Here is a 22892-nt window from a genome sequence, read left to right as displayed (position 1 = left end):
AATGATTTGTACCAAACATAAAGCTCTTGGTTCAGGACCAGTTTATTACTGGTCACCTATTCCTAAACAGACTGCAACTCCTTGTTAAGGGTTTCAGTGACTTCATTAGATGTGGTGGTTGACATGTATATTGGTTGAATCATCAGCATACATGGACACACAGGCTTTGTTTAAATCGTGGCACATTCATTCATTTCCTTGTGTGTTTCATAAGACTATACAACCAGGGTGTTGGGTAATAGGCTTTGTACTGTGCTTTGATTGATGACCAAAACAGCAAGCGTTGGCTAGTTTATAAAAAGGTGTCTGACTGAATAATTAATTCCTATAAATCTCTTTCCTATTCATTAATCATACAACGTGGTTATATGTTCATGGTATCGCGTCGGGACACGTAAACCAAAATATCTGGCTTGTATTTAACTAGGATTCGAAGCCCATGTCGAGACTCGCCAGTGACCGCTAAAGTGACTCGCCAGTGACCGCTAAAGTGACACATCAGTGTAGACTTCAAAACAAACAGCTCTATTTGAACGGATGTTTTATGGGAACCGAATCGGTGAGAGAGCTGTTCATGTACTCCCTAATGTGTATACTGGTAGGCTACTACTGATGTTTAGCAATTCTCTTCAGATAAATTATGAAAACATTCGATGAAGATGTTGAGTCCTCACTGCAGGAACAATAGTTAGTAGAGCCTTATTCTGGTCCAAAATATGATAAAAAAAAAAAAAACAGATTGGAGGTTATAAAAGCTACTGTCATGATACTTATATGGTAATATTAAGGATATTGGTCTACTGATTTGATTTAAAGTGTTGGCAATGGAGTAACTTAATCAACTGCTGCAAAGCCCATGTTTAACACCTGCTTCATTCATACCTGTTGGTCTATTCATGGCCTCCTGACTTTGTATAAAAGTGGGAGTGCACGATATTGCAGGGGGGGTCCGGGGGTCCTCCCCCTGAATTATTTTTGCATTTTAAATATTTTTTCCCCTGCAATTCTATACTGAACACAAATATAAACGCAACATGCAACAATTTCAAAATGTTTTAGTGCGTTACAGTTCATATAAGGAAATCAGTCAATTGAAATAAATAAATTAGGTCCTAATCTAATTCCCTGGCTGGCAAATTTTTCTCCATGTTCTTCCAGAAAACCCTGACTATACAGGGAATAGGGTGCCATTGGAGACGTAAACCCAGAAAAGGTGGAGACGTAAACCCAGAAAAGGTGGAGACGTAAACCCAGAAAAGGTGGAGACAAACACAGAAGGTGAGCAGCGCGGCGTGGGTGGTGTACCTGGCTGGTACGCTGGCTCTCCCGGGCCACTAGGGCGCGGCGCTCTGCGATGGTCAGATCAAAGTCCTGGAGCACCGGGGCCAGGGCAGGGTTGGCCCCTCCGGCCCACTTCAGTCGCTGCTCTATACTGCCCTCTAGTGATGCCAGCTTCTCCTGCAGGGGGGAGAGGACAGATCCAATTCAAAAAACACAGCTACACAGTCATTAAAGGACTCAGACCAGAGAGAGAAAGAGAGCATTTTATTTACAGGAGTAGCTAAGAGTAATGGTCTAGCTATCAAGGTTGACAGATTGGTCAGCAGGTAGCCTAGTGGTTAGAGCATTGGGCCAGTAACTGACAGGTTGCTAGATCGAAACCCCGAGCTGAAAAGGTAAAAATCGGTCATTCTGCCCCTGAACAAGGCAGTTAACCCACTGTTCCTAGGCTGTCATTGAAAATAAGAATTTGTTCTTAAATGACTTGCCTAAAGGTTAAATAAAAAAATAAAAACAATAATTGGTGATGACTGTACTGACCTGTACAGCAGCGATGGCCGCCTCGTCCTGGCTGAGTTTGTAAAGCTTCTTCTTCATACTACTGAGGATGATGGAGCGAGGAGGAGGGCTCACACTCATAGGCTGGGTCCTAGGGCCGAGCACGTCCTCATGCTGCCACTGGAATACAGAGAGGACAGGCTTGAAGGGATAATCCACCCCAAAACACTACTTCCTATGATTAACAGTGTTAAATAACACTAATATGTGAAAACAATATTTTTTTTTGTGAACGAATATTTCATTTTTGTCATTATAACAAGGTTGGTAGCAAGATGTGAAAATCTGTTGCAGCTCAAGTCGACTACAAAACCCACAATGCAATGCTCCCTGGGTTGGCTAGCTAGCAAACGTAGCTACACAGAATAATAGCAAAGTCAATATCAGCATGTGAGGTAGCTAGCTAGCTAGCTGTAAAAACAAAACGTGCAACTCTGCTACCCAGAGAGAGTGCAGAGAATGGCAACAAGGGCCCTTTCCTCAGACACACAGGGGCGCATTACGAGATGGTACTTGAAGGAGAAACAGAGTTGAATAATTTTGTACACTGTAGATTGAGCACATGTAAGTGAAATATATACGTTGTCATGACGATAAACTTGATATATACTTGTTCTAGAACAAGTATGACCGTGTTCTAGAACAAGTATGACCGTACTATCTATTGGCTGATACAGTAATCTGGAGTGAAGGTAATGGTTTTAAAACAGTTAATAAATGTGATAGGGGATAACACACTCTCTCCAGTGACAGAACCATGTACTCTACATGACCAACAGTATGTGGACACCTGATCTTCAAACATCTCATTCCAAAATCATGGCCATTAATATGGAGTTGTGTCCCCCTTTGCTGCTACAACAGCCTCCACTCTTCTGGGAAGGCTTTCCACTAGATGTTGGAACATTGCAGCAGGGACTTGCTTCCATTCAGCCACGAGCATTAGTGAGGTCAGGCACTGATGTTAGGCGATTAGGCCTGGCTCGCAGTCGGTGTTCCAATTCATCCCAGAGGTGTTGGATGGGGTTGAGGTCAGGGCTCTGTGCAGGCCAGTCAAGTTCTTCCAGACTGAGCTCGACAAACCATTTCTGCATGGACCTCGCTTTGTGTACGGAGAAATTGTCATGCTGAAACAGGAAAGGGCCTTCCCCAAACTGTTGCCACAAAGTTGGAAGCACAGAATCGTCTAGAATGTCATTGTATGCTGTAGCATTAAGAGTTCCCTTCACTGGAACTAAGGTTTCTAGCCCAAATCCATTATTCCTCCTCCACAGTTGGCACTGTGCATTGGGGCAGGTAGCGTTCTCCTGGCATCCGCCAAACTCAGATTCATCTGTCGGACTGCCAGATGGTGAAGCGTGATTCATCACTCCAGAGAAAACGTTTCCACTGCTCCAGAGTCCAGTGGCTGCGAGCTACACACAACTCCAGCCGACGCTTGACATTGAGCACAGTGATCTTAGGCTTGTGTGCGGCTGCTTGACCACGGAAACCCATTTCATGAAGCTCCCGACGAACAGTTCTTGTGCTGATGTTGCTTCCAGAGCCAGTTTGGAACTCAGCTAGCTGAGTGTTGCAACCGAGGACAGACGATTCTTAAGAGCTACACGCTTCAGAACTCTGCAGTACCATTCTGTGAGCTTGTGTGGCCTACCACTTCGCTACTGAGCCGTTGTTGCTCCTAGAGGTTTCCACTTCACAATAACAGCACTTACAGTTGACCAAAGAAGCTCTAGCAGGGCAGAAGTTTGACCAACTGACTTGTTGGAAAGGTGGCATCCTATGATGGTGCCACGTTGAAAGTCACTGAGCTCTTTAGTACGGACCATTCTACTGACAATGTTTGTCTATGGAGATTGCATGGCTGTGTGCTGTATTTTATACACCTGTCAGCAACAGGGTGTTGCTTAAATAGCCGAATCCACACATTTTAATAGGTGTCCATATACTCTTGTGTGTGTATATAGTGTAGCTATGACGGGTTCCTACACGATTTCTTGATTTCTCAGACGGACCACTTCGTAGTTAAATCATGTTATTTAACCCACTGATAACACAGGCTTTTACCAAACTGACAGGAGTTTCATGTTTATTTCTAGGGGTGGATTATCTCTTTAACTAACACACACACACAGGTGCACTCGCTGAGTCCTAGGACTTATCACGTCTTCACGCTGCCACCGGGATACACAGAGGTAGGACAGGGTTAACCCACACACCCCCTCCTCTTACCTGGAACATGGTGATGTGTAGCTGGGTGCGTTGCAGGGAGACCTTGGCAGCGTCCAGGCTGGTCTCCAAGCGTCTGAGCAGGTCCAGTTTCTTCCAGGCCGTGTCGTAGGAGGACGCCAGCACCGTGCCTCTGTTCAGTAGCAGCTGAGACAGACGGCCTGCGCCCAGACCCTGCACCACCGTCTGCTTACACAACTCATCTAACGACACCTGCTCAATTAACAATGACACATTTTACTTAAATCACGTCAGAACTAAAAATGTATGAAGACAATATAACATTCTGATCAATCAAGTACATAACATTCCAGGGCCTCCTTCCTACCTTGCCGTCGGCTCCAAAGTCCTTGGCCTCCACCTGTGCTGTAAGGTCCAGGCCCAGGGCAGACAGGGTGCTGCAGAGAGCCAGGCCCAGGGTCTGGGTGGGAAGACCAATCAGCATCTGACGGACAAACTCGGCTGTGAACGCCTTGATGGGCCGGGTCATCTGCTCCTCGCTCACTACCACCGCCGCCGCCCCCCGGAACAGGGGCTTCCCTGGTAGACCTACACCCCCCAGACCCACTACTGGGCCGTTGGAGGGAGGAGGGTCCTCAGCCGCTGGGGGGCACGTACCTGGGGAGGGAGGGTCAAACTCACTGTATACAATGTTTGAGATACCGTTTCATAGGGCTGGGAATTGCCAGGGACCTCGTGATACAATACATTCATGATACTTAGGTGGCGATACGATATGTATTTAGATTCTCACGATTCTATATGGATTGCTATTCGATAGTGATTTTATTGTGATTCAATATTCCAAACATAAGCTCACTATACGTCTGCTGCAGAGAGACAAGAGAGCCATGAGAAAACAAGTTTAGGTCAGCCCTGGAGACAGAAGCCCTGGAGACAGAAGCCCTGGAGACAGAAGCCCTGGAGACAGAAGCCCTGGAGACAGAAGCCCTGGAGACAGAAGGGCTGGAGACAGAAGGGCTGAAAACCAACTGGCTCCATTTAGACAGTTGGAGAACAAGCTGAGAGAAAATACTGGAGTTCTGGAGCAGGAACAGACAACTAGCGATCGTTAAAACGGTACCATATATTGTCAATAATAATATCCTGATAAGTATCTGTATGTATTTAAACCGTTTCTCTAGTTGAAAAAACACATAGTGGATGAAACCTTGTTTCCTAAGACCCCCCCTTTCTTCATCTGACACAAAGCAGCTCTCAGATACCAACTTTACAGTGTTGACCTCTACTGCTGGTAGACCTGCTACCACTATAGCTGAGTCACAGACCAACTTTACAGTGTTGACCTCTACTGCTGGTAGACCTGCTACCACTATAGCTGAGTGACAGACCAACTTTACAGTGTTGACCTCTACTGCTGGTAGACCTGCTACCACTATAGCTGAGTGACAGACCAACTTTACAGTGTTGACCTCTACTGCTGGTAGACCTGCTACCACTATAGCTGAGTCACAGACCAACTTTACAGTGTTGACCTCTACTGCTGGTAGACCTGCTACCACTATAGCTGAGTCACAGACCAACTTTACAGTGTTGACCTCTACTGCTGGTAGACCTGCTACCACTATAGCTGAGTGACAGACCAACTTTACAGTGTTGACCTCTACTGCTGGTAGACCTGCTACCACTATAGCTGAGTGACAGACCAACTTTACAGTGTTGACCTCTACTGCTGGTAGACCTGCTACCACTATAGCTGAGTGACAGACCAACTTTACAGTGTTGACCTCTACTGCTGGTAGACCTGCTACCACTATAGCTGAGTGACAGACCAACTTTACAGTGTTGACCTCTACTGCTGGTAGACCTGCTACCACTATAGCTGAGTGACAGACCAACTTTACAGTGTTGACCTCTACTGCTGGTAGACCTGCTACCACTATAGCTGAGTGACAGACCAACTTTACAGTGTTGACCTCTACTGCTGGTAGACCTGCTACCACTATAGCTGAGTGACAGACCAACTTTACAGTGTTGACCTCTACTGCTGGTAGACCTGCTACCACTATAGCTGAGTGACAGACCAACTTTACAGTGTTGACCTCTACTGCTGGTAGACCTGCTACCACTATAGCTGAGTGACAGACCAACTTTACAGTGTTGACCTCTACTGCTGGTAGACCTGCTACCACTATAGCTGAGTGACAGACCAACTTTACAGTGTTGACCTCTACTGCTGGTAGACCTGCTACCACTATAGCTGAGTGACAGACCAACTTTACAGCGTTGACCTCTACTGCTGGTAGACCTGCTACCACTATAGCTGAGTGACAGACCAACTTTACAGCGTTGACCTCTACTGCTGGTAGACCTGCTACCACTATAGCTGAGTGACAGACCAACTTTACAGTGTTGACCTCTACTGCTGGTAGACCTGCTACCACTATAGCTGAGTGACAGACCAACTTTACAGTGTTGACCTCTACTGCTGGTAGACCTGCTACCACTATAGCTGAGTGACAGACCAACTTTACAGTGTTGACCTCTACTGCTGGTAGACCTGCTACCACTATAGCTGAGTGACAGACCAACTTTACAGCGTTGACCTCTACTGCTGGTAGACCTGCTACCACTATAGCTGAGTGACAGACCAACTTTACAGCGTTGACCTCTACTGCTGGTAGACCTGCTACCACTATAGCTGAGTGACAGACCAACTTTACAGTGTTGACCTCTACTGCTGGTAGACCTGCTACCACTATAGCTGAGTGACAGACCAACTTTACAGTGTTGACCTCTACTGCTGGTAGACCTGCTACCACTATAGCTGAGTGACAGACCAACTTTACAGTGTTGACCTCTACTACTGGTAGACCTGCTACCACTATAGCTGAGTGACAGACCAACTTTACAGTGTTGACCTCTACTGCTGGTAGACCTGCTACCACTATAGCTGAGTGACAGACCAACTTTACAGTGTTGACCTCTACTGCTGGTAGACCTGCTACCACTATAGCTGAGTGACAGACCAACTTTACAGTGTTGACCTCTACTGCTGGTAGACCTGCTACCACTATAGCTGAGTGACAGACCAACTTTACAGTGTTGACCTCTACTGCTGGTAGACCTGCTACCACTATAGCTGAGTGACAGACCAACTTTACAGTGTTGACCTCTACTGCTGGTAGACCTGCTACCACTATAGCTGAGTCACAGACCAACTTTACAGTGTTGACCTCTACTGCTGGTAGACCTGCTACCACTATAGCTGAGTGACAGACCAACTTTACAGTGTTGACCTCTACTGCTGGTAGACCTGCTACCACTATAGCTGAGTGACAGACCAACTTTACAGTGTTGACCTCTACTGCTGGTAGACCTGCTACCACTATAGCTGAGTCACAGACCAACTTTACAGTGTTGACCTCTACTGCTGGTAGACCTGCTACCACTATAGCTGAGTCACAGACCAACTTTACAGTGTTGACCTCTACTGCTGGTAGACCTGCTACCACTATAGCTGAGTGACAGACCAACTTTACAGTGTTGACCTCTACTGCTGGTAGACCTGCTACCACTATAGCTGAGTGACAGACCAACTTTACAGTGTTGACCTCTACTGCTGGTAGACCTGCTACCACTATAGCTGAGTGACAGACCAACTTTACAGTGTTGACCTCTACTGCTGGTAGACCTGCTACCACTATAGCTGAGTCACAGACCAACTTTACAGTGTTGACCTCTACTGCTGGTAGACCTGCTACCACTATAGCTGAGTGACAGACCAACTTTACAGTGTTGACCTCTACTGCTGGTAGACCTGCTATCACTATAGCTGAGTGACAGACCAACTTTACAGTGTTGACCTCTACTGCTGGTAGACCTGCTACCACTATAGCTGAGTGACAGACCAACTTTACAGTGTTGACCTCTACTGCTGGTAGACCTGCTACCACTATAGCTGAGTGACAGACCAACTTTACAGTGTTGACCTCTACTGCTGGTAGACCTGCTACCACTATAGCTGAGTGACAGACCAACTTTACAGTGTTGACCTCTACTGCTGGTAGACCTGCTACCACTATAGCTGAGTCACAGACCAACTTTACAGTGTTGACCTCTACTGCTGGTAGACCTGCTACCACTATAGCTGAGTGACAGACCAACTTTACAGTGTTGACCTCTACTGCTGGTAGACCTGCTACCACTATAGCTGAGTGACAGACCAACTTTACAGTGTTGACCTCTACTGCTGGTAGACCTGCTACCACTATAGCTGAGTGACAGACCAACTTTACAGTGTTGACCTCTACTGCTGGTAGACCTGCTACCACTATAGCTGAGTCACAGACCAACTTTACAGTGTTGACCTCTACTGCTGGTAGACCTGCTACCACTATAGCTGAGTGACAGACCAACTTTACAGTGTTGACCTCTACTGCTGGTAGACCTGCTACCACTATAGCTGAGTGACAGACCAACTTTACAGTGTTGACCTCTACTGCTGGTAGACCTGCTACCACTATAGCTGAGTGACAGACCAACTTTACAGTGTTGACCTCTACTGCTGGTAGACCTGCTACCACTATAGCTGAGTGACAGACCAACTTTACAGTGTTGACCTCTACTGCTGGTAGACCTGCTACCACTATAGCTGAGTGACAGACCAACTTTCATAACAGACACATAACATGACATTTGAAATGTCTTTATTCTTTTGTAACTTGAGTGAGTGTAATATTTACAGTTTTAACTTTTTATTTCACTTTGTTTATTATCTAGTTCACTTGCTTTGGCAATGTAAACATATATGTTTCCCATGCCAATAAAGCCCCTTAAATTGAAAATGAATTTTGACACAGAGAGACTATAAAGCCATCAGTGTTCTCACCAGAGAGTGTCTGAGCGAAGGATCCACAGAGCCTGAAAAACTCCCTGATGGTTTGTAGTCTCTTGAGGAAGAAGATCTCCTCCAGAACATGTCTGTGAGGACCGCTGTGGAAGAAATGGACCTGGGCCGCCCGCGCCTCACGCATCACATCCACCTTCCGCCACGCCGGCGGCACCTCCATGGAAATCATCTAGAAAGAGAGAGGGGCGAGAGAAAGAGAGAGGGGCGAGAGAAAGAGAGAGGGCGAGAGAAAGAGAGAGGGCGAGAGAAAGAGAGAGGGCGAGAGAAAGAGAGAGGGCAGAGAGAAAGAGAGAGGGGAGAGAGAGGGGAGAGAGAAAGAGAGAGGGGGGAGAGAAAGAGGGGAGAGAGAGAGGGGAGAGTGAAAGAGAGAGGGGAGAGTGAAAGAGAGAGGGGAGAGTGAAAGAGAGAGGGGAGAGAGAGGGGAGAGAGAAAGAGAGAGGGGGGAGAGAGAGAGGGGAGAGAGAGAGGGGAGAGAGAAAGAGAGAGGGGAGAGAGAAAGAGGGGAGAGAGAAAGAGAGAGGGGAGAGAGAAAGAGAGAAAGAGAGAGGGGTGTAAATAACAAGAGAAGTAGAAGACAGGGGAGTGAGAAGAAAGGAATAAACAGAGATAAGTGACGAAGACATCAACTCCACCTTTCATTTGTTTGTCAAGAGGAATAACAAGACAGGGACAAGAGAGGAAGATGAGAGTTTAACATGAAAGAGTGATTGAGCAAGAAAGAGAGAGGGTGAGAGAGAGGAAAGAGCTTGAGAAAGAGAGAGGGTGAGAGAGAGGAAAGAGATTGAGGAAGTGTGTGTGTTACCTTCTCTGTGAGCTGCCCGAAGGCGGTCTCTAGCTGAGCAAACATGCCATCGAAGGCCACCAGCAGCATCTGACCGGCGGACATCTTAGGAGAGTCCTGTCCCACCGCGTCCATACTGCCCCCTGGAGGCTGCATCAGCTGACAGTACTGGGATCGCAACATCCTGCAATATCATCACATATAACATAACCAATTAACACTAACCCTACTGCCTGTCTGTTCCCCTGTTCTAACCTGCTGATGTGGAGACAGTGTCTGTTCCCCTGTTCTAACCTGGTGATGTGGAGACAGTGTGTGTTCCCCTGTTCTAACCTGGTGATGTGGAGACAGTGTGTGTTCCCCTGTTCTAACCTGGTGATGTGGAGACAGTGTGTGTTCCCCTGTTCTAACCTGGTGATGTGGAGACAGTGTGTGTTCCCCTGTGTTCTAACCTGGTGATGTGGAGACAGTGTGTGTTCCCCTGTGTTCTAACCTGGTGATGTGGAGACAGTGTGTGTTCCCCTGTGTTCTAACCTGGTGATGTGGAGACAGTGTGTTCCCCTGTTCTAACCTGGTGATGTGGAGACAGTGTGTTCCCCTGTTCTAACCTGGTGATGTGGAGACAGTGTGTGTTCCCCTGTTCTAACCTGGTGATGTGGAGACAGTGTGTGTTCCCCTGTTCTAACCTGGTGATGTGGAGACAGTGTGTGTTCCCCTGTTCTAACCTGGTGATGTGGAGACAGTGTTCCCCTGTTCTAACCTGGTGATGTGGAGACAGTGTCTGTTCCCCTGTTCTAACCTGGTGATGTGGAGACAGTGTCTGTTCCCCTGTTCTAACCTGGTGATGTGGAGACAGTGTGTTCCCCTGTTCTAACCTGGTGATGTGGAGACAGTGTCTGTTCCCCTGTTCTAACCTGCTGATGTGGAGACAGTGTCTGTTCCCCTGTTCTAACCTGGTGATGTGGAGACAGTGTCTGTTCCCCTGTTCTAACCTGCTGATGTGGAGACAGTGTGTTCCCCTGTTCTAACCTGCTGATGTGGAGACAGTGTCTGTTCCCCTGTTCTAACCTGCTGATGTGGAGACAGTGTCTGTTCCCCTGTTCTAACCTGGTGATGTGGAGACAGTGTCTGTTCCCCTGTTCTAACCTGCTGATGTGGAGACAGTGTGTTCCCCTGTTCTAACCTGGTGATGTGGAGACAGTGTCTGTTCCCCTGTTCTAACCTGGTGATGTGGAGACAGTGTGTGTTCCCCTGTGTTCTAACCTGGTGATGTGGAGACATTGTCTGTTCTAACCTGGTGATGTGGAGACAGTGTGTGTTCCCCTGTTCTAACCTGGTGATGTGGAGACAGTGTCTGTTCTAACCTGGTGATGTGGAGACAGTGTGTTCCCCTGTTCTAACCTAGTGATGTGGAGACAGTGTTCCCCTGTTCTAACCTGGTGATGTGGAGACAGTGTCTGTTCCCCTGTTCTAACCTGCTGATGTGGAGACAGTGTCTGTTCCCCTGTTCTAACCTGGTGATGTGGAGACAGTGTCTGTTCCCCTGTTCTAACCTGCTGATGTGGAGACAGTGTCTGTTCCCCTGTTCTAACCTGGTGATGTGGAGACAGTGTCTGTTCCCCTGTTCTAACCTGGTGATGTGGAGACAGTGTGTGTTCCCCTGTTCTAACCTGGTGATGTGGAGACAGTGTCTGTTCCCCTGTTCTAACCTGCTGATGTGGAGACAGTGTCTGTTCCCCTGTTCTAACCTGGTGATGTGGAGACAGTGTCTGTTCCCCTGTTCTAACCTGGTGATGTGGAGACAGTGTCTGTTCCCCTGTTCTAACCTGGTGATGTGGAGACAGTGTGTTCCCCTGTTCTAACCTGGTGATGTGGAGACAGTGTTCCCCTGTTCTAACCTGGTGATGTGGAGACAGTGTGTTCCCCTGTTCTAACCTGGTGATGTGGAGACAGTGTCTGTTCCCCTGTTCTAACCTGGTGATGTGGAGACAGTGTGTGTTCCCCTGTTCTAACCTGGTGATGTGGAGACAGTGTGTGTTCCCCTGTTCTAACCTGGTGATGTGGAGACAGTGTGTGTTCCCCTGTTCTAACCTGGTGATGTGGAGACAGTGTATGTTCCCCTGTTCTAACCTGGTGATGTGGAGACAGTGTGTGTTCCCCTGTTCTAACCTGGTGATGTGGAGACAGTGTCTGTTCCCCTGTTCTAACCTGGTGATGTGGAGACAGTGTTCCCCTGTTCTAACCTGGTGATGTGGAGACAGTGTTCCCCTGTTCTAACCTGGTGATGTGGAGACAGTGTCTGTTCCCCTGTTCTAACCTGCTGATGTGGAGACAGTGTCTGTTCCCCTGTTCTAACCTGGTGATGTGGAGACAGTGTCTGTTCCCCTGTTCTAACCTGGTGATGTGGAGACAGTGTGTGTTCCCCTGTTCTAACCTGGTGATGTGGAGACAGTGTGTGTTCCCCTGTTCTAACCTGGTGATGTGGAGACAGTGTCTGTTCCCCTGTTCTAACCTGCTGATGTGGAGACAGTGTGTTCCCCTGTTCTAACCTGGTGATGTGGAGACAGTGTCTGTTCCCCTGTTCTAACCTGGTGATGTGGAGACAGTGTCTGTTCCCCTGTTCTAACCTGGTGATGTGGAGACAGTGTGTGTTCCCCTGTTCTAACCTGGTGATGTGGAGACAGTGTGTGTTCCCCTGTTCTAACCTGGTGATGTGGAGACAGTGTGTGTTCCCCTGTGTTCTAACCTGGTGATGTGGAGACAGTGTGTGTTCCCCTGTGTTCTAACCTGGTGATGTGGAGACAGTGTGTGTCCGCCTCGTGCTCCAGGCCCATGGCGGCGCTGCGGAGGTGTGTGTGCAGGGCGTCGGCCAGCCCCTGCAGGGAGACCCCGTCTGCACACTGCTCCACTAAGAGGTCCAGCTCAGACAGCATGGTCTCCAGGGTGGCCTCGCCCTTCAACATGCAGCGTAGAGCCTCCGGGAAGATGATCTGACGGAAGTTCGTGTTCAGTTCCTGGAGGAAGGAAGGAGAGATCAGCCAGAAAGACAAGCGGACCAGTAAAGGTGGGCAACGTCATTCTGATAACATTAGTAAGGGGTTCTGTTACACTTCCCAAGTTGGAGACCCACTTTCATCACAACACTTTAAAATGTAGCTATCTGGTCTCCTACATATTGTCCTCTAACCCAGGGTTTCACAAACTCTGTCCCGGGGCCCCCTCTGTGTACACCTTTACAGGTTTCCCCATAGCACTACACAGCCCATTCAAATAATCAAAGCTTGATAAGTTGGTCATTTGAGTCAGTTGTGTAGTGCTAGGGGGAACCCTGGGGGGGTCTAGATAGATACTATCTAGACATACATGTCCTGTATGTCTAGATAGTATATTAGGTTTCAACATGTCCTGTATGTCTAGATAGTATATTAGGTTTCAACATGTCCTGTATGTCTAGATAGTATATTAGGTTTCAACATGTCCTGTATGTCTAGATAGTATATTAGGTTTCAACATGTCCTGTATGTCTAGATAGTATATTAGGTTTCAACATGTCCTGTATGTCTAGATAGTATATTAGGTTTCAACATGTCCTGTATGTCTAGATAGTATATTAGGTTTCAACATGTCCTGTATGTCTAGATAGTATATTAGGTTTCAACATGTCCTGTATGTCTAGATAGTATATTAGGTTTCAACATGTCCTGTATGTCTAGATAGTATATTAGGTTTCAACATGTCCTGTATGTCTAGATAGTATATTAGGTTTCAACATGTCCTGTATGTCTAGATAGTATATTAGGTTTCAACATGTCCTGTATGTCTAGATAGTATATTAGGTTTCAACATGTCCTGTATGTCTAGATAGTATATTAGGTTTCAACATGTCCTGTATGTCTAGATAGTATATTAGGTTTCAACATCCCCCAAACCCGGTACCGGGTCCAAAACAACCACTTCGAGTTAACAGGTTAAATTAAGTTTTTAAACCCAAAATAAAATGGAAGGAATTTTGTGTGTTTTATTTATTTTCCCTGTGAAGGCTGAGAGATTGTTAACTGAGTGGGGGAAAGGACGTTGAGCGAGATTTCTGACCGCTCAACTCCGTCCACATCCTCGGACACACACACACACACACACACGTCTCCACCCCCATTACACCGTACCTGTAGACAGGTGTAGACGGCGTTGGCCAGGTAGACGGTCTGGGCGGTCTCCTGCGGCGAGGGCAGGTCCAGGTCGTGTGGGAGGAGCTGACACTGCCCCAGCAGCTGGACCAATGAGGTGATATTACCGCTCATGGAACACAGCTCCTCCAGGAACCAGGCCCCGTCACGAGACGTCAACTCTACCAGCTGCCCCCCCGCAGCCGCCGCCGCTCCTTCCATCACCAGGTTACGCCTGAGCGGGACCAGACACAAAGTTACACACACACCCCCTTCTACCCCCCACCACACACGTCCTGCCACAAGACGTCAGGAACACTAGTTGCTCCCTCAACCATCAGGTTAGTCTCATTATCCACACACACACACACACACACACACACACATCTATCCCCAGCACACAGCCAGACAGACAGACCTGGTGAGGGTGCAGAGGGCTGATGAGATGATGGTGGCCAGGCTGAGAGAGCCCTGCTCTGGGTTCTCTAGGAGGAACACATTGATGCAACGTTCGATCTCCTGCAGCTGTTCTTCACACGCGTGGACCGTGGCGCCCTCGGCCTTTACGCGCTCCGCCTGGCGCAGAACACGCGTGTTGGTCTCTGACGCCTGGTGCTGCAAGGCCAGCTCAACGCTGGACAGGAACTGGCACGACGCAAGGGGAGGCTGGGGGGCAAACTTAATCTCATACCTGGAGGGAAGTTTGGAGAGGAAGGTAGAGCACAGATTGATAAAATAACTGTCCATTTAATGAAAATAATAATAAAATAGAGGAGAGAGAAGCAGAAACATCAAGAAATGGAGCCAGTTAACCCCAGAGGACCTCAACAGAGAGAGAAACAGAGAGAGACAGAGAGGAGAGAGAAGGTGAGAGAGAGAAGGTGAGAGAGAGAGAGAGAAGGAGAGAGACACAGAAAGAGAAGGTGAGAGAGAAGGTGAGAGGAGAGAGAGAAGGAGAGAGAAGGAGAGCGTGAGAGAGAAGGAGAGAGAGAGACAGAGAGAGAGACAGAGAGAGAAGGAGAGAGAGAGAAGGAGAGCGTGAGAATGAGGAATGAGAAGGAAAGACATGGCGCGAGATGGCAAGAAAGAGAGGAGAGGAGAAAGCCAGCATGTGTCCACTCCAACTCACTGTCTGGAAATCTGCTGGCAGTGGTCAACAGTCATGTCACAGAGCAGCTCTTCCAGCCACTGTTTCCAGAGGTGGGCCCTGTGGCGCAGCAGCACGGCCCGCGGGTACAGCAGGGCCACAGTGGCATAGCTGTGCAGCTGCTCCAGACAGCCTCGCAGGGCCCCACGGCGCTGCTGCAGCAGGGAGCTCAACTCAGCCTCCAGGCCCTCGCACTGGCTGATTAGGTGGGCCTGGCCGGCGTTCTGCAGGAAGGCTGTGGCCGGGACGTAGCTGGGAGGGCCTGGGGGGGGGAGGAAGAGAGAGAAGGTTAATCAATCAGGTCTATAGGACTGCTGATGTCCTGCAGTAGACTGGCTAGCTGGAACCACACAGAACCCCCTCTCCCATCTCTACAGACACTAACCCAGGTCTATATGACTGCCGATGTCCTGCAGTAGACTGGCTAGCTGGAACCAAACAGAACCCCCTCTCCCATCTCTACAGACACTAACCCAGGTCTATATGACTGCTGATGTCCTGCAGTAGACTGGCTAGCTGGAACCACACAGAACCCCCTCTCCCATCTCTACAGACACTAACCCAGGTCTATATGACTGCTGATGTCCTGCAGTAGACTGGCTAGCTGGAACCACACAGAACCCCCTCTCCCATCTCTACAGACACTAACCCAGGTCTATATGACTGCTGATGTCCTGCAGTAGACTGGCTAGCTGTGTGGCCTCCAGGCTGCTGAAGGCTGCTTGGTACTGGGACATCCACTGGTCCAGGTCACCCTGCTTCCCCTGGATCAACTCCTGGACCGTACGCTGACGAGATGCTAGCTGGGTGTGCTCAGAGTACCTGGTGGAGGGAGAGGGGAGGGAGAGAGAGGGGAGAAAAATCACATACAGAGCTCTGTGGGGCCATGTTCAAGAACATCTAATCCGTGTTGCATTGTGACCAACTTCCTGATGTACAAATAATAAGAACCCTGGGTCTGAACACCTCCCTCTGCAACTGGATCCTGGACTTCCTGACAGGCTGTTCCATGTGGTGAGGGTAGCCAACAACACATCTGCTACGCTGACCCCCAACCCAGGGGCCCCTCAGGGGTACGTGTTTAGTCCCCTCCTGTACTCCCTGTTCACCCACGACTGCGTGGCAAAGCACGACTCCAACACCATCATTAAGTTTGCTGACGACACAACGCTGGTAGGCCTGATCACCGACAACGACGAGACAGCCTGTAGGGAGGAGGTCAGAGACCTGGCAGTGTGGTGCCAGGAAAACAACCTCTTCCTCAACGTCAGCAAGACAAAGGAGCTGATCCTGGACCACAGGAAACGGAGGGGGGTGCGAGCACGCCTCCTATCCACATTGATGGGGCTGTAGTGGAGCGGGTCGAGAGCTTCAAGTTCCTTGTGTTTCCACATCACAAGGAATTAACATGGGCCACACACACACCAAGACAGTCGTGAAGAGGGCACGACAGCACCTCTTCCCAATCAGGAGGCTGAAAAGATTTGTCATGGGCCCTCCAACACTCAAAAAGTTCTACAGCTGCAGAATAGCGAGCATCTTGACCAGTGCTACAGAGGGTGGTGCGTATGGCCCAGTACATCACTGGGGCCCAACTCCCTGCCATCCAAGACCTCTATACCAGGCGGTACCAGAGGAAGGCCCAAACAATTGTTAAAGACTCCAGCCACCCAAGTCATAGACTGTTTTCTCTGCTAACGCGTAGCAAGCGGTACCGGAGTGCCAAGTCTGGAACCAACAGAACCCTGAACAGCTTCTACCCCCAAGCCTGGCAGCAGGTAGCCTAGCGGTTAAGAGTGTTAGGCCAGTAACCAAAAAGGTCACTGGTTAGAAAAAATCTGTCTGTGCCCTTGATCAAATTGTAAATGTAAGCCATATCTGGCGCTCCCCGTATATACAGCCATGTCGTTACCTGGTACTTCCCGTATATAGCCATGTTACCTGGTACTTCCCGTATATAGCCATGTTACCTGGTACTTCCCGTATATAGCCATGTTACCTGGTACTTCCCGTATATAGCCATGTTACCTGGTACTTCCCGTATATAGCCATGTTACCTGGTACTTCCCGTATATAGCCATGTTACCTGGTACTTCCCGTATATAGCCATGTTACCTGGTACTTCCCGTATATAGCCATGTTACCTGGTACTTCCCGTATATAGCCATGTTACCTGGTACTTCCCGTATATAGCCATGTTACCTGGTACTTCCCGTATATAGCCATGTTACCTGGTACTTCCCGTATATAGCCATGTTACCTGGTACTTCCCGTATATAGCCATGTTACCTGGTACTTCCCGTATATAGCCATGTTACCTGGTACTTCCCGTATATAGCCATGTTACCTGGTACTTCCCGTATATAGCCATGTTACCTGGTACTTCCCGTATATAGCCATGTTACCTGGTACTTCCCGTATATAGCCATGTTACCTGGTGCTTCCCGTATATAGCCATGTTACCTGGTGCTTCCTGTATATAGCCATGTTACCTGGTGCTTCCTGTATATAGCCATGTTACCTGGTACTTCCTGTATATAGCCATGTTACCTGGTACTTCCTGTATATAGCCATGTTACCTGGTACTTCCTGTATATAGCCATGTTACCTGGTACTTCCTGTATATAGCCATGTTACCTGGTACTTCCTGTATATAGCCATGTTACCTGGTACTTCCTGTATATAGCCATGTTACCTGGTACTTCCTGTATATAGCCATGTTACCTGGTACTTCCTGTATATAGCCATGTTACCTGGTACTTCCTGTATATAGTCATGTTACCTGGTACTTCCTGTATATAGCCATGTTACCTGGTACTTCCTGTATATAGTCATGTTACCTGGTACTTCCTGTATATAGTCATGTTACCTGGTACTTCCTGTATATAGCCATGTTACCTGGTACTTCCTGTATATAGTCATGTTATTTTTACTTGTTATTGTTATTCACTGTGTATTTATTCCTCGTGTCACTATTTCTATTTTTTATCATTATCTTACCTCTGCATTGTTGGAAAAGGACCTGTGAGGTCTGGGGTAAGAGGTCAGGGGTTACATAACTGTGTTCCAGGGTGAGTATGAGGTGGTTAGAGGTCAGGGGTTACATAACTGTGTTCCAGGGTGAGTATGAGGTGGTCTGGGGTAAGAGGTCAGGGGTTACATAACTGTGTTCCAGGGTGAGTATGAGGTGGTTAGAGGTCAGGGGTTACATAACTGTGTTCCAGGGTGAGTACAAGGTGGTTAGAGGTCAGGGGTTACATAACTATGTTCCAGGGTGAGTATGGGGTGGTCTGGGGTTAGAGGTCTGGGGTGTAACAGACCTGTGTTCCAGGGTGAGTATGAGGTGGTCTGGGATGTAACAGACCTGTGTTCCAGGGTGAGTATGGGGTGGTCTGGGGTTAGAGGTCTGGGGTGTAACAGACCTGTGTTCCAGGGTGAGTATGAGGTGGTCTGGGGTGTAACAGACCTGTGTTCCAGGGTGAGTATGAGGTGGTCTGGGGTGTAACAGACCTGTGTTCCAGGGTGAGTATGAGGTGGTCTGGGGTTAGAGGTCTGGGGTGTAACAGACCTGTGTTCCAGGGTGAGTATGAGGTGGTCTGGGGTGTAACAGACCTGTGTTCGAGGGTGAGTATGAGGTGGTCTGGGGTGTAACAGACCTGTGTTCCAGGGTGAGTATGAGGTGGTCTGGGGTTAAAGGTCAGGGATGTAACAGACCTGTGTTCCAGGGTGAGTATGAGGTGGTCTGAGCAGCTCTCAGCCCCCTCCAGGAAGCTCATCTCCTCCAGGATCTTGGTGGTCATCTTGTCCCCCTGAGAGAGCAGCTTCTGCAGGGTGAGGTACTCCTCCACTGCCCCCTCCACCTGGGGCAGGACCCCCAACATCTCCTCACGGTTCTTAAACCAGTTCACCTGGAGGGAGGGGAGGAAGGGGGTGAGGTAGTGAAGGAGGGAGGTAGTGAAAGAGGGAGGTAGTGAAGGAGGGAGAAAGGGAGGTAGTGAAGGAGGGAGAAAGGGAGGAAGATTTCAGTGGCCTAGTCATTTCAGCTACAAACAGAACATCTGGTAAGGGGAACGACAGGTGGTCTGAATTGGCGCTCAATTCACAACATACAGGACTACCTCTATAAGGAACAGAGTGGCATTTCAGACAGAGATAGAGCTGGATGTGTGTCTCTGTCTCCCCTGCTCACCTTGATCTCAGCGACGCGGGAGGAGAAGAGGGAGCGTGTGATGTCTCTCTCCATCTCTCTCTTGCTCTGCTTGTTCTCCGCCTGCTGCCCCCCCCCTCCGTACACGGCCCCGGCGAAGCCCACCTCCCCCCCGGCCGTCCAGTCCACCAGAGGGTCGTACACAAACGCCTCCAGCAGGGTCAGCAGCGTCTCCCGCCCACGACGCATCATCTGAATCACCTGACCAATCAGAGAGGAGAGAGGTTAGCATCATCTGGAACATTTGACCAATCAGAGAGGAGGTTAGCATCATCTGGACCACCTGACCAATCAGAAAAGAGAAGATTAGAATATGGTTTGCATGTTTCAGAAACTAAAAACAACAACAACAAAAGCATTTCAGGAATGTCTTTAAATGTGTCAGGAACGTTTTAGAAATGTTTAGAAGTAAACGAGACTAAGTTGTAAGTGAAGTTTGAGGTGATGAACAGCAGACGAAGCCAGGAAATTCAAATGAGACTAACGTCACCCAACACACCACAGCTGACACAGAAGAGTCTCCTAAATGTTTCACTAGCTAGTACCTGTTCACAGGACAGTCTGAAGATGCCCTCCACCCCAGTGACTCCCAGGGCCGTCTCAATGTTGTGGGTCATACGGAACGGTACTTTCTCTGGCACACGCAGGCTCTTCCCTGGAGACCACATACAGAGAGAGAGAAACATCACACACACAGAGAGAAACACACACACATACACACAACAGACAGGGAGAGAAACACACACATCAGTAGGACAAACAGCAGTGAAATCCACAGAGCAACTTGTCTAAACCAGGAGGGTCGCTGCTTGTTCAAACCTCAAAATATAACTATTAATTTACCTTTCTCGAAGCAGACGTTGTAGTCGATGTGCACCACCTCTCCCGTCGTCATGTCAATCAGCACGTTGTCAAGGTGACGGTCGCCGAGGCCAATGATGTAGCCCACCATAGACATCACAGCAGTGGACCTGGCGTAGGACTGTAGCAGGAGGAAGAAGAGGAGGAAGAGCGTTCATTTACCATTAATTAGCCACCAGGAAGGTTTAATTTTTGACGTCTCCACTTCCCAAGCATATTAGTCCAACATGGCGTCCTTTCCTTCATCTGCACTAGTCAGAGCCCCCTAGCCAGGTGGATCCATAGAGTAAGAGAGGACCTTCTAGTACGGAAATTAACAGAGCTACAAAGATGAGTCCTCTATCCAACTCTATGAGTGGATCCTATATCCAATCTTAGTGACGCCATGTTTTCAGCTTTGTGTTATTTTCAGATCAGTGCAGATGAAGGAAAGGTTACGAGAAGAAGCAGCCACACAACCTGTGTGACCTCTAACCCTTGACTGACGACAGTAAACCCTGCTTGACCTTTGACCCCAGCTCACCTGTGTGACCCTCCACCACTCGCTAGACGTGGTACAGGAGCACCACAGCTCTTTGGCCAGCAGGTTAGGGGGCGTGGATGCCATCAGCTCCTTAAGCACATCCCTCATCACGCTGAGCGGCCAATCGCGCCGCGAAACATCCAGGCTGAGGCCCACCCCCTTTAGGGCAGGACCTATCTTGCTGTAGTAGAGCTCACTGGGCCGTGGGACCAGAGGGAGGGGCTGGGGCTGCTGCTGGAACGAATCCTGGGCCTGGGGGAGGAGCGAGAGACAGAGAGAGAGACAGAGAGAAAGGGATAAGTGATGAGTACAGAGAGAGCTCAAGGCTCATGGCCCAACAAAGTGTTTGGCATTGCCATAGTTTCAATGTTGAATGTTGTATTTATTGAGCTCTACACATTCACAGAGCAAGTTCCTACAAAAGATCACACCCCCACAAGCATTACCTTCTGTGCCTGCAGCACGGCCTCTCTCTGCTGCCAGCGCTTGTAGAGGCCGAACAGCGGCGTGGCGCCGTCCACCCATTGGATGAGTCCTGAGCGTGTCCCCAGCGGGGTGACGGAGTAGTGGCGGGCGTGGAAGTGGGGGCGCTCCTGCTGGTTCACCTAGAGAAGAACAGAGTTATGCTCTGTAGACAACAGCAGCAGTCGTATGACCACATAAAACAACCCATCTTTCCTACTAGCAGGTAATATTACTGGAACAAGTCTTCAGGTTTAATCACCTAATATACTACTTTTATTAGTTTTTAAATCCATTTTTTAAAATGTTTGGTGTATTTTTTCACAGATGAACTGCACAGGCCCCATACCCTTTACTCTGGTGTTGTCTCTGGCCGGATCAGCCTTGTATTTTAAATGATCGATCAATCAATGATGTACCTTGGTGAACATGGTGTTGACTATGGAAAGGAACTGCATGATCCGCTCATCTAGGTGGAGGTCCTCCAGACCTGCGGGAGAGAGAGGGAAGGAGAGGGAGGAATAGATGAGGGTCAAATCAGAGAGGGGGAAGGAGAGGAGGAAGGATAGATGAGGGTCAAATCAGAGAGAGGGAAGGAGGTAGAGTTAGGAGGAGAAAGGAGAGATGAGGGTCAAATCAGAGAGAGGGAAAGAGAGGAGGAAGGAGGTAGAGTTAGGAGAAAGGAGAATTAGGTTCAGACTTATATTCCTGCTGGTCATCTGCCTGGGAGAGGTAGGGATCGTTGCGTTCATCGTGTGTGTGTGTGTGTGTGTGTGTGTTTGCTACCTTTGAAGAGGTAAGGGTAGTTGCGTCCGTCGGAGCCCAGGAAGTGTAGTTTCTTAGGCTTGGTCTTGGTTGGCAGGATGGTGATGGTGTTGCCAACACTTTGGATGGTCAAAGCGTCCGTTGCCGACACCTCGCCCGGCAACGCCATCTCTGTGGTCGCCATGGCAGCCAGGCGGGGGCTGATGTGGTCCAGACGCAGCAGATAGCTGGTCCTCTTCTGAGCCCTCTGCTGGAGACTCAGCATGATCTAGGAGACATTAAACACCATTTAAATCCACTTCAACAAAAAAGTACAGTATACATTTTAAAAGGTTACACTCATGGAAACAAACAGCACCTTCACACACAAACTGACCAAGTTTCCCCTAAGCACAGATCTAGGATCAGCTTCCCTTCCCCCAATCCTAATCTTAAAGGGGACTGGAAACACTTCAGGAAGTAAAGTAAAGAGATGTCTTCAATCCACTAAACATCTGCCTTTAAAACATAGAAACATCTCTATTTGGGGGGTTTTGATCTGGAACAATGTTTATTAGAGGTGTTGTTGAATTCTGGCTTGACGTCTACTGATTCATGTTACCACACTAGAACGTATTGACTACTTAACATGTATAAGGAATGTACATGTCAAGGGTCAAGAGGAACCGCGCCACGGGGCACGGTACCCACCGCGCCACGGGGCACGGTACCCACCGGGGCACGGTACCCACCGGGGCACGGTACCCACCGCGCGACGGGGCACGGTACCCACCGCGCGACGGGGCACGGTACCCACCGCGCGACGGGGCACGGTACCCACCGCGCGACGGGGCACGGTACCCACCGCGCGACGGGGCACGGTACCCACCGCGCGACGGGGCACGGTACCGCGTGTGAGAAAAAGGGGAAGTGCAGAAAGTTCATATTCTGTTCAAAAATATTATTGTTGAATATGAATGTTCCTTAGGAGGGACGCAAAGGGCAACAGCCTAGTTTGAGTTACTGATAAGGCAGACCAGTTACTGAGAACCGAGACCCCCCC

At 48.8% G+C, this 22892-nt stretch overlaps 1 protein-coding gene across 1 annotated transcript in view; it reads right to left on the bottom strand.

Annotated features, from left to right (window-relative positions):
• The window catches only part of LOC120040304 (serine/threonine-protein kinase SMG1-like), a 97148-nt gene that overhangs the window by 16212 nt on the left and 58044 nt on the right, over positions 1-22892 (bottom strand). The window contains exons 40-58 of the mRNA XM_038985504.1: positions 21872-22118; positions 21505-21575; positions 21070-21228; positions 20624-20875; positions 20083-20221; positions 19785-19894; positions 19222-19440; positions 18747-18940; positions 15682-15854; positions 15015-15294; positions 14304-14576; positions 13886-14120; positions 12510-12736; positions 9744-9906; positions 8921-9110; positions 4397-4686; positions 4072-4281; positions 1822-1959; positions 1306-1458 (exon numbers count right to left, since the gene is read on the bottom strand). Coding sequence (XP_038841432.1) covers positions 1306-1458; positions 1822-1959; positions 4072-4281; positions 4397-4686; positions 8921-9110; positions 9744-9906; positions 12510-12736; positions 13886-14120; positions 14304-14576; positions 15015-15294; positions 15682-15854; positions 18747-18940; positions 19222-19440; positions 19785-19894; positions 20083-20221; positions 20624-20875; positions 21070-21228; positions 21505-21575; positions 21872-22118 — 3723 coding nt within the window. The remainder of the gene's footprint in view (positions 1-1305; positions 1459-1821; positions 1960-4071; positions 4282-4396; positions 4687-8920; positions 9111-9743; positions 9907-12509; positions 12737-13885; positions 14121-14303; positions 14577-15014; positions 15295-15681; positions 15855-18746; positions 18941-19221; positions 19441-19784; positions 19895-20082; positions 20222-20623; positions 20876-21069; positions 21229-21504; positions 21576-21871; positions 22119-22892) is intronic.

The sequence above is a fragment of the Salvelinus namaycush genome, unplaced genomic scaffold (genome assembly GCF_016432855.1).
Source record: "Salvelinus namaycush isolate Seneca unplaced genomic scaffold, SaNama_1.0 Scaffold340, whole genome shotgun sequence".
Classification (NCBI taxonomy): Eukaryota; Metazoa; Chordata; class Actinopteri; order Salmoniformes; family Salmonidae; genus Salvelinus; species Salvelinus namaycush.
This window is presented reverse-complemented; position numbering and strand designations above follow the sequence as displayed.